The sequence below is a fragment of the Hemitrygon akajei genome, chromosome 10 (assembly GCF_048418815.1).
Source record: "Hemitrygon akajei chromosome 10, sHemAka1.3, whole genome shotgun sequence".
Lineage (NCBI taxonomy): Eukaryota > Metazoa > Chordata > Chondrichthyes > Myliobatiformes > Dasyatidae > Hemitrygon > Hemitrygon akajei.
This window is the reverse complement of record NC_133133.1, coordinates 150,826,658-150,839,331: the sequence shown is the minus strand read 5'-3', so window position 1 is coordinate 150,839,331 and position 12,674 is coordinate 150,826,658. Positions and strand designations below refer to the sequence as shown.

At 43.0% G+C, this 12,674-nt stretch overlaps 1 protein-coding gene across 4 annotated transcripts in view; it reads right to left on the bottom strand.

The window, feature by feature from the left end:
• The window catches only part of LOC140734821 (sodium- and chloride-dependent GABA transporter 1-like), a 47,832-nt gene extending 36,037 nt beyond the window's left edge, over positions 1-11,795 (bottom strand). For 3 of the 4 annotated variants that reach the window (XM_073059390.1, XM_073059392.1, XM_073059393.1), the window contains exons 1-3: positions 7,965-8,097; positions 7,458-7,802; positions 728-859 (exon numbers count right to left, since the gene is read on the bottom strand). In XM_073059390.1, the coding sequence (XP_072915491.1) occupies positions 728-859; positions 7,458-7,692 (367 nt within the window). In that variant the 5' untranslated portion in view covers positions 7,693-7,802; positions 7,965-8,097. Of the gene's footprint in view, positions 1-727; positions 860-7,457; positions 7,803-7,964; positions 8,098-11,685 lie in introns of those variants that run through there. The other variant, XM_073059391.1, reaches the window with a different exon arrangement.
• Positions 11,796-12,674: the final 879 nt, after the last annotated feature.

Genomic DNA, 12,674 nt, shown 5'->3' with positions numbered 1-12,674 from the left:
GTGCTTTTTCATCCAAGGGAGTCAGGAGTAAGGAAATGCACCACTGGCCATAACTGCATGTTGCCAATTAAAGTATGCTCTCCACATTTATTATTTAATTCTACCTTTTTTTTAACAATAAATTTTGCAAATTTTGTGACAAAGTAGCTCATGCACAACTACTTTTTAAAAATTTAATCTTGTTCTTGTGGGCATTGCCTGGCAAAGCCTGCATTTAATTCCTAACCCAACCTGATCTTGAGAGGAAGCTAATTAAATTAATTTAATAGACAGCTTGTGTGCTTTGAGATGCCTTTCCATTACTAGCTAGACATGTTGATTAAATTTGTTAAGACAAATTTTGGTGATCAACAACCAGGTCTTTATTTTGTGTTCATTAACTTAGTAAGGTGACTGTTACTGTAGAGTAATTGTGTACAGGTTTCCTAAGAAGGACTAAGAGACGAAGGGATTTCATTATTTCAATCCAATTTTAGATCTCGGAGTGCAAAAGGCAAACATTTCACCCTAGCTCCTATCAGTCTCCCATCCTTTTTCTATTTGCATAATCTTAACATTATATGATTATTAAACACTAATTTTATTATATTACTGAATCCTTGCAAAAACAGTAAAACAAAACATTCAACCAAACATTCCAAACATTGTGGAAGAAGCTTCACCCCATTTATTAAAAGTAGAAGGCTTTTCAGAATATATTCCAAATGAAACATTCAAAAATACAGACCTTTAAACATGGGGGCCAGCTTCCACACACCCAGTCCTCCGATGGCTGTGTACTGACCAAGAGCTGTTTCCAGTAGGAACAAAGGGATTCCAGTGAATATCAGTGTCATAAAATATGGGATCAAGAATGCACCTGGAATACAATACATGGGGACATTATTTCAAGAAAGGGATGCGATTCTGAGAAAAACATCCACTCTGTGGCCATTTTATTAGGTATACCTGCACACTGCTCTTTAATGAAAATATGTAATCATCCAATCATGAGGCATCAATTCAAAGCATAAAAGGATGCAGACATAGGACCTCAAGATATAGGAGCAGAATTATGCCATTCAGCCGATCGAGTCTGCTCCACCATTCCATCATGGCTGATTTAAATCCCTCCCAACCCCATTCTCCTGCCTTCTCCCTGGAACCTTTGACGTCCTGACTAATCAAGAACCTATCAACTTTCCCTTTAAACATACTCATAACTGGGTCTCCACAACAATCTGTGGCAGTGAATTCCACAGATTCACCACCCTCCGGCTGAAGAAATTCCTCCTCGTCTCTGTCCTAAACGGATGTCCCTCTATTCTGAGGCTGTGCACTCTGTCCTAGACTCACCCACTATAGGAAACATCCTCTCCATATCCACTCTATCTGTGCCCTCTGTCCTAGACTCACCCACTATAGGAAACATCCTCTCCACATCCACTCTATCTACAATTTTTGATAGGTTTCAGTGAGACTCCCTCCCCTGGCCCATTCTTCTAAATTCCAGCGAGTACAGGCCTAGAGCTATCAAGAGGTTCGGTTCTGTGAAACATCAGAATGGGAAAGAAATGTGATCGAAGTGACTTTGAATATGGAATAAACATTGGTGCCAGATGGGGTGGTTTAAGTGTCTCAGAAACTGCTGGTCTCCTGGGATTTTCACATACAACATTTTCTAGAGTTAACAAAGAAGGGTGTGAAAACTAACGACATTCATTGATCAGCAGTTTTTTTGGCAAAACTGCCTTGTAATGAGAGCAATCAGGTGAGAATGGCCAGACTGGTCCAAGCTGACAGATGAGAATGAGATGAGATCAGATGAGAACGGTTCAAGCTGACAGATGAGAATGAGATGAGATGAGACAGGTGAGATCGGATGAGAATGGTTCAAGCTGGCAGAAAGGCAACAGTAACTCAGATAACCAGGCATTACAGCAGTGGTGTGCAGGAACATCTCTGAACAGACAATAGGTCGAACCTTGAAGTGGATGGGCTACAGCAACAGACGACCATGAACATACAGGAGGTAGCTAATAAAGTGGCTACTGAGTACATATCTAGGAAAATAATAAAATGTTTTCAATTTCTATGAACATATAATTAAAAGGGAATCCTTGAGTCATAGAGTACTACATAGAAACGGGCTTTTCAGTCCATCTAGTCAATGTCTGACTGTTATTCTGCCTATTGCCATTGACGTTCACCTGGACAATATCTCCCATCCATGTACACATCCAAACGCTGGTGACCAGAACTGCACACGATACTCCCATCCATGTACACATCCAAACGCAGGTGACCAGAACTGCACACAATAGTCCCATCCATGTACACATCCAAACGCAGGTGACCAGAACTGCACACTATACTCCCATTCATGTACACATCCAAACGCAGGTGACCAGAACTGCACACAATACTCCCATCCATGTACACATCCAAACGCTGGTGACCAGAACTGCACACAATACTCCCATCCATGTACACATCCAAACGCTGGTGACCAGAACTGCACACGATACTCCCATCCATGTACACATCCAAACGCAGGTGACCAGAACTGCACACAATAGTCCCATCCATGTACACATCCAAACGCTGGTGACCAGAACGGCACACGATACTCCCATCCATGTACACATCCAAACGCAGGTGACCAGAACTGCACACAATACTCCCATTCATGTACACATCCAAACGCTGGTGACCAGAACTGCACACGATACTCCCATCCATGTACACATCCAAATGCAGGTGACCAGAACTGCACACAATACTCCCATTCATGTACACATCCAAACGCAGGTGACCAGAACTGCACACAATAGTCCCATCCATGCACACATCCAAACGCAGGTGACCAGAACTGCACACAATACTCCCATCCATGTACACATCCAAACGCAGGTGACCAGAACTGCACACAATAGTCCCATCCATGCACACATCCAAACGCAGGTGACCAGAACTGCACACGATATTCCCATCCATGTACACATCCAAACGCAGGTGACCAGAACTGCACACAATACTCCCATTCATGTACACATCCAAACGCAGGTGACCAGAACTGCACACAATAGTCCCATCCATGTACACATCCAAACGCAGGTGACCAGAACTGCACACAATATTCCCATCCATGTACACATCCAAATGCAGGTGACCAGAACTGCACACAATAGTCCCATCCATGCACACATCCAAACGCAGGTGACCAGAACTGCACACAATAGTCCCATCCATGCACACATCCAAACGCAGGTGACCAGAACTGCACACGATACTCCCATCCATGTACACATCCGAACGCTGGTGACCAGAACTGCACACAATACTCCCATCCATGTACACATTCAAACGCAGGTGACCAGAACTGCACACAATACTCCCATTCATGTACACATCCAAACGCAGGTGACCAGAACTGCACACAATACTCCCATCCATGCACACATCCAAACGCAGGTGACCAGAACTGCACACGATACTCCCATCCATGCACACATCCAAACGCAGGTGACCAGAACTGCACACGATACTCCCATCCATGCACACATCCAAACGCAGGTGACCAGAACTGCACACGATACTCCCATCCATGTACACATCCGAACGCTGGTGACCAGAACTGCACACAATACTCCCATCCATGTACACATTCAAACGCAGGTGACCAGAACTGCACACGATACTCCCATCCATGTACACATCCAAACGCAGGTGACCAGAACTGCACACAATACTCCCATCCATGTACACATCCAAACGCAGGTGACCAGAACTGCACACAATACTCCCATCCATGCACACATCCAAACGCAGGTGACCAGAACTGCACACGATACTCCCATCCATGTACACATCCAAACGCAGGTGACCAGAACTGCACACGATACTCCCATCCATGTACACATCCAAACGCAGGTGACCAGAACTGCACACAATACTCCCATCCATGTACACATCCAAACGCAGGTGACCAGAACTGCACACAATACTCCCATCCATGTACACATCCAAACGCTGGTGACCAGAACTGCACACAATATTCCCATCCATGTACACATCCAAACGCAGGTGACCAGAACTGCACACAATACTCCCATTCATGTACACATCCAAACGCTGGTGACCAGAACTGCACACGATACTCCCATCCATGTACACATCCAAATGCAGGTGACCAGAACTGCACACAATACTCCCATTCATGTACACATCCAAACGCAGGTGACCAGAACTGCACACAATAGTCCCATCCATGCACACATCCAAACGCAGGTGACCAGAACTGCACACGATACTCCCATCCATGTACACATCCAAACGCAGGTGACCAGAACTGCACACAATAGTCCCATCCATGCACACATCCAAACGCAGGTGACCAGAACTGCACACTATACTCCCATCCATGTACACATCCAAACGCAGGTGACCAGAACTGCACACGATACTCCCATTCATGTACACATCCAAACGCAGGTGACCAGAACTGCACACAATAGTCCCATCCATGTACACATCCAAACGCAGGTGACCAGAACTGCACACAATAGTCCCATCCATGCACACATCCAAACGCAGGTGACCAGAACTGCACACGATACTCCCATCCATGTACACATCCGAACGCTGGTGACCAGAACTGCACACAATACTCCCATTCATGTACACATCCAAACTCAGGTGACCAGAACTGCACACAATACTCCCATCCATGCACACATCCAAACGCAGGTGACCAGAACTGCACACGATACTCCCATCCATGTACACATCCAAACGCAGGTGACCAGAACTGCACACGATACTCCCATCCATGTACACATCCAAACGCTGGTGACCAGAACTGCACACAATACTCCCATCCATGTACACATCCAAACGCAGGTGACCAGAACTGCACACAATAGTCCCATCCATGTACACATCCAAACGCAGGTGACCAGAACTGCACACAATACTCCCATCCATGTACACATCCAAATGCAGGTGACCAGAACTGCACACAATACTCCCATCCATGTACACATCCAAACGCAGGTGACCAGAACTGCACACAATATTCCCATCCATGTACACATCCAAACGCAGGTGACCAGAACTGCACACAATATTCCCATCCATGTACACATTCAAACGCAGGTGACCAGAACTGCACACAATATTCCCATCCATGTACACATTCAAACGCAGGTGACCAGAACTGCACACAATACTCCCATTCATGTACACATCCAAACGCAGGTGACCAGAACTGCACACAATATTCCCATCCATGTACACATTCAAACGCAGGTGACCAGAACTGCACACAATACTCCCATCCATGTACACATCCAAACGCAGGTGACCAGAACTGCACACAATACTCCCATCCATGTACACATTCAAACGCAGGTGACCAGAACTGCACACAATACTCCCATTCATGTACACATCCAAACGCAGGTGACCAGAACTGCACACAATACTCCCATCCATGTACACATTCAAACGCAGGTGACCAGAACTGCACACAATACTCCCATTCATGTACACATCCAAACGCTGGTGACCAGAACTGCACACAATACTCCCATCCATGTACACATCCAAACGCAGGTGACCAGAACTGCACACAATACTCCAAATTTGACCTCACCAGCGTCTAATATAACTCCAACATAACATCCCAACTCATTTACTCAGTATTCGGATTTCTGAAAGCCAATGTGCTAAAAGCTCTCTTTATGACCTTTTCTACTGCTGACGGTACTATCAAGGAACTATGAATCCATATTCCCAGATCCCTTTGGCCTGCCACAACCCTCAGTGCTCCACTGCTCACTGTGCAAGCCGTGCCCTGGTTTGTCCTCACAAAATGAACAACTTCACACTTGTCCGCATTAAATTCCATCTGCCATTTTTCAACCCTTTTTTCCAGTAGGTCCAGATCCTGCTTTCATAAACCTTTGATAGCCTTTCTTCCCCCCCCCCCAAAAAAAAATCTTGGTATCATCTGCTAATCTGCTGATCCCGTTAACCACAATTTCATCGAGATCATTGATTTTGAAGACACGCAATATTATATGCCCTTTGACTAGTGTGCGGCAGGGTTCGCAGTTGGTGGCACTCTGAGAGGCAATCATCTACCACCGTGTGTTGGCTCCTCCCGCAAAGCCATGTTTGAATGCAGATTGCTTTCTGTTTGTTTTGCATGTTCCATTGGTTCTCATCTCTTTAGCAAGTCCATCACAGGAGTAGAATCCCTGCTGGGGTGCAGGTTCCTAGATTTGGAAATAGGAAGTGTGGGGGATCCTGGCCTAGCAATGAATGTGAGGAGCAATGAGACTACATCTGTAATATTATGTACACGTTTGGTCTTCCACCTGATGAAGGGTTGCCAGATAGATTCCTGGGTTTGGGTGGGTTTATTTTTTGCAGAATGATGAAGCAGACTGGGCATGTATTCTCTGAAGTTTGGGAGAAGGAAAGCTGACCTTATTGAAAATAAACAATTCTTCCAGAGCACAGCAAGATAAAGGCAGAGTTGGTGCTTCACCTGGCTGGTATCAGAGGTCATAGATTCAAAATAAGTGCATTCTGATTCAGTGAGATGAGAACAAACAACAGAGAATCTTTAGGAAGTTTCCCAAGGCTTCTGGAGAGACTCAGCCACTAGCAAGGTTCAATCATTTGGTTGAATATTGATAACTGGTTTATTGTTGCCACATATACAGGGGTACCGTGAAAAGCATTTGCTTACCTGCCACCTATCCATGCAAAAGCACAGTGAAGTTGTATAAAAAGGGGAAAAAAAGCAGAATGCAGATCGTAGTTTTAGTTATAGAGGAAGCGCAGTGCAAGGAACAGGAACATGTAGACTGAGAGAGGAATGAAGAGATATGGGGTTCGTAGACCACTGACCCTGAAGGGGAGTACCGGTGAGAGCACAGGAAGGGAATGGAAAGTCCACTCTTATAGAAAGGGTAGAGGCAAAGAAAGAGCACAGAAGCTGACCAAGCAGATATATTTGCCGGTGAGAGCAGTGGGATGGGGCGAGGGGAGGTAGGAGGGAGAATAGCAGTGATGACAATGAGGGGAAGCCACTGGGGGCGAAGCACGCCATCGGGTCCAGAAACAGAGAATGCCAGTGTGGTGATGAGGTGACAGGGAGGGGAAGAAGGCACGTCAGGAGGGTAAGTCTAAACTATGAGGGCTAGATTGAGGTATTTCAGCAGCATGAGCTGGGGAAATGTGTGAACATTAGCAGCGTTAGCTTACAGGAGAGTAAAGAATCGATATCTGGGAAAAGGTTAAAAAAAATCAGGTGTGAGGGGTAAAGACTGCAGCTCAAGTGGGCTAAGGACTGTAAGTGTAGTGGCCTTTGACATGTGCTGTCAGGGAAACGATGTACTACTGCTCTCAGAAGCTTTGAGATAGTCACCCTATTTATACAAATAGCATGTGACAATGTGACCTACCTCCACCATTTCTTCCACAGAGGTAAGGGAATCTCCAGACATTCCCAAGTCCAATGGCATAACCCACACAGGAAAGAAGGAAGTCAAACCTTCCCTCCCAGTTCCCTCTGTCCTCTAAGGGTTTGCTTTTAGCAGCTTGGCTGTCTGGAGCTTCTGCGGTTTCCTCGGGCCGTGCCTGCCTTGAGCCTGGGAGAAAGCTGATCTCCAGTGAACCTTGTTCCATCTCCCGTGTCATTCAGCTACTTCACATCGGCTGAATTCACACTTATCAATCTCCTGCACTATCTGACAGTTTTTGCTGGGATCAAGGGCTTTTCCCTTAAGGTTTCACTTCTTACTGGAAGTCTGAAAAGAAAAGAAAGATTTTGTTAGCATAAGTGTAATCCCTTTTTTGTTTACTTTGGTTGGGAGGGGCAGAAATTCATATCTCCTCAAGTAGGCCCAGGTATATTTTTAACATCCCAGCCCCACTTGAAGGACAAATCACAGACTCCAGCAAGCTCTTGCCTTCAAAGAAAATGTCAGAAAACAACTGAGCTGCAGTAAAACGGGCACGGAGCGATTTGAAATCTGATGTAACACATCAGACAACTCAGCCACATAGGGATTTCTGCACTGCCAATATTGTGGCAGGTTTTATTTTAACTTGACAACCTTAAAAGTAATAGAGACAGTAGTGATACTGTAAAGGGGCTAGATTAGCATTGGAAACAAAAACAATTATTAACCCATGAAGTTACTGGAACTAACAGTGCAGAGGAACTGAATTTGTATCTGCAAGTCATGGTCCTAATACCCTCCATCAGGTTTTATTGGATCAGTGAACGTAGCTTGCTTCAGCCTGTTCAGAGTCACCATAAGAAAATGTTTTACAACCCAGCCCAGTAAAAACTTTCAATCAAGTCTTCCATTATGATAAGGTATGTACAGAAGTAACTTCTTCACAGTCCTAAACCAGGGTTGCCTCGATAAGATTCCAATAATGTCAATATTCTGGATTTGAAAAATAAACATTAAGTATCCACAAAAGCAAAGTTCCCAACTTTAAAATCAAAATAAAAAACTGTAGGAGGTATTCAGCAGGTCAGGCAGCATCTATGGAAAGAAAACGGTTAATGTTTAAGGTCGAAGAGCCCTTGTATGAGCTACTGAGTGTTTCTAGCATTTTTTGTTTTTATTTACGATTCTGTCACCTCAAGTTTTCTGGGATTCATTTTCTACTTTCAAAGTTGGTTTCCACAACAAAGTTTTTCTAAATAAGGGTTGACTTTCCTGCAATGTCCTGATAACTTCTTCCTGGTGTGACTCAGTTGCCAGTCTAGGGACAGTGGACGGCTGGAAATGATGATGGTGTATATAATGGATACCTGTCTGCATACAATGGATGCCTGTCTGTCGTGAAATTTTCGGCTATTTCTTGTAGAGGTCACCTTGTATAACCATAAATACTGCATGGAATGATTACCACTAGATTATTTGCCCAAACAAGATTTGATCCGCTGGGAAGTTAGAAAAGAATTTCCAGATCTTTCTCTCTAATAGATGTCTTTTTGTATGTTACTTTTCTCAGATGTCTGTATTTATTTATAAAGCATTGCTGAAGTATTCTTTTAATCACAAAGCAAGACGTTTTTGCAGCCAGAAGTATTGCAACACTTGCAGGATGCCAGCGCAATCCTTGCCGATTTGATTCATTGCAAATGACACTTCACTGTATGTTTCGATGGTCAAAAAAAGTTCAAAGTACAGTTATTATCAAAGTATTTTAAATTGTACAATCTTGAGATACGTCTCCTTGCTGGCAGCCACAAAACAAGAATCCCAAAAGGACCCATTATAAAAGACCAGCTAACACCCAATGCACAGAGAGGGGGGAAGACCACAGATCATGCAAACCATAAAAGCAAGCAGCAGCATTCAGTCCGTTAAAGTGAAGCCTGGAGCAGCCGGGGCCCACGTACAGTCTCAGCCTCAGTTCTTCACACAGCGGAGCTCACGGACTCGAAGCCCAGAGCAGCTGGTTAAGGCTCAAAGCAGCGGAGTGTGAAACAAATGTCACAGAGCAGTGAGCCCTCACCTCCAGTCCCAGCACCCTGCCTTTTCAGTCCACCTGATGATGATGATGGGCATGGGAAACATAAAGCTCATCTCCATGAACTTTATTTTCACCTCCTTTCTGGGGTGAAATAACAGATACACAATTCTGAGAAGCAGAGGGATCCGCATGTCCTGGTGTATGAGTCACAAAAGACAACTATGCAAGTGCTGCAAACAGAATGTTCTTGATCATTGCTGGTACTAATGAATTTTACAACAGAAATATTATGCTTCAGATATTTTGCTTTCTTCTCTGGTTGTCCTATAGCATCAGGAATGACTTTATTCCACAGCAGATTATTATGTTCTGAGGTAGCCGGTGATGCCAATGATGGAAATGCAAACCATTCTACAGATGGGGCAGGAGGTGCCTTTGAGGCTAAATCATGCTCCTTTTACTGCTTAAACAAGGTTCTGCGTTCTCCCATGAATGGCCCTGACATTCCCAGTAACAATCCGAATGCTCTTCCAATGATACAGGACATTGCTGAGATTGCATTACTATATTAGCCTATGTGTAAACGAGAGGGCAATAATACATTGAGGCAGCCCAGAGAAGATTAACTAGACAGTATGTGAGTAAGTGGATTGTTTTATGAGGAATGGTTGGAGAGTCTAGGCATGTATCTGAGGGATTTTAAAAAAGGGAGAGGGGATATGAATGAAACGTGGAAGATCCTGAAGGATCTTGATAGGTGGATAGAAAGCTTCCTCCTGTGGGAGAATCTAAAACTAGGAGTCACTGTTTAAAAATAAGGAGCTATTCTTTAATACAGAGGTGAGCTTTTCCTTCTCAGATATTTGGAAGTCTTCAGAATTTTATTTTTCAAAGAACAGTGAAATCAGATTCTGAATAATTTTTAATTCAGAGTTAGTATATTCTTGATAAGCTAACGGAATGAAAGGCTACAGGACTTTGGTGAGTTTGTGGATTTTAAGTTACAAGCAGATCAGCCATGATCTTATTGAATGGCAAAGCAGGCTGTATGACTGTGTGCTCTGTTCCTGCTCCTGAGTCATCCTTTGCACACTCTTCCGAATGTTAAGATCCTTCCTTATTGTGGAAATCCAAGCAGCACTTGCATGTGTTTCATTCCTGGCCTGCTGCTTTCTTTAAAAAACTTTTCCAAAGAGATAGCTTTTACAGCATGTCTGGAGCTATCTCAGTCTCATATCAACTTTGACAATTAACAGCACTGATTGATGTTAACTGAGAAATTATTTCCATAGAATTCACCAGCCAAAATTATTTTAGTTTACCATAAAGGAGCAATTAGACCAACATGTGAATTGTTCGAAGTCAATGCTTTTTAAGTACTTGCTGATACCCTACTGTCTAATTCAGCTATTAATTGTATAATTTGCAAATAAATTTCAGTAATAATTTTAAGTCATTGTTTTAGTTTGATAAACTATTACCTCCCAATCATGAAATTTATTCAAGCATGTGATAGACATCCATTAGAGTCTACATGTTAATCGTTAAATCTAGAAAATCTCACCAATACACAGTATGAATAATAATGTAAATTTCACTTCATAGGAGATATGAGCTGCTTGACAAAGCTCTCGCCTACCTCCCGTTCTTAGAACATGGGGAAATACACAGTTTATAAATGTACCAGTTGTCACTTTGACTATTATATGACTAACATTTAAATTATAACAAGCAGGTAAGATGAAACATAATGGTGAAATTTAATACATTTCTTAAGAATAATAAAGAAAACTAATTTCTGTTCAGAACATCTATCAGAAAAGTTAGAAAAATGACAAAAAGTCTCCCCATGCAAGGTTAAAGTTAGGTTTTCTAACAGGATGTTTCCTCCAGATCTAACCCATTCTTTTCACAAACTGGAAGGGTGCAAGGTAATAAAATAGAAAAGGCTTACAATGTATCTGAAGTAGATTATACACTAGATGCGAGTGATCAAGGCTGACACCAGAGCCAGTATGATGTCCTCTGTCGTCAGATTGACAATAGTTTTCAACACAAACTATTCCAAAGCAAGAGCTATATTGCTGCACACCACACCAAACAGAAAAGTTTGTATATTATTTCTACAGATGTTACAGGAGGTTTTCCTATTTATATTAAAAAACAGTACATCTTCAACAAATAAAATCTTACCTCTTCTTAATTAGTAATTGTCCTTTCAAGTCAGATTCTGCAAAAAACTTGTATTCATGATAGATCACCATACCACATGGTAATCCACTGACTGAGTGTAAAATCTTCATGCCTTTTTCTCTCTAATTTACTCTTTCCTCCTGACCCACTTCATTCTATTTTGAGATGCATTTAATGAGTATTGATTTGCTTGTCGAATCAGATTATGGCCCAGCCTTGTTGGAATTCTGCATGATTAAAGAATCAATACCTAATATTTTCATGACTTAATACTATAGGTGTTCAAACCACAATTAATATTATTTATTCTCAGAAATGAGATGTCAGATTAAATATTCTCATGGAGAGACCAATTAAACCTAGACGTAAGGTGGCTGCTGTGGGCAAGATCCACCATTCCTTGTAAAAAAAGTTCGACCCACTGTGTCCTAAAGGCAAAACCTGTGACACAACAACAGAAAAAAACCAGATCATGGGTGGAAATTGTACAGGAAGCCCATTAATTTGCTGATAATCATGACGTGTGAATTCTTTGGTGTTGTCAAGTCCACATACGGCTGAAATACCTAAGGCCCTACCCTACCGAGTGCCAGCCTAAGGCCCTACCCTACCGAGTGCCAGCCTAAGAAAGAAGGAAAGCTTCTCAGTCAGTGCCCGCTGGAAGGCAAACTTCAAAGCTCAAGTTCACAACAATTCTGCCTTTGATGTGAATGCCTTTCATTCTCCTTCATAACAAACTGTCCAACCCATCCTTGGCACCACGCTTGATCAGCAAGAGGTCCCCAGAGAAACTCTAAAACTCTAGTAAAAAGCGTCAGTCACAATTTCACAATCAATCTGTCATGGTGCTCTCACGAAGGGCTGGACCCAGGTGCGGAGGAAGGGCAGGATCCCCATGAAGAGATGGAAACAAGTGGTTTCCATTTATTTACTGAACAGGGAGAAAAACCAGGAATCCAAGATGCCGAGGGACTTGGGAATCCTTGTGC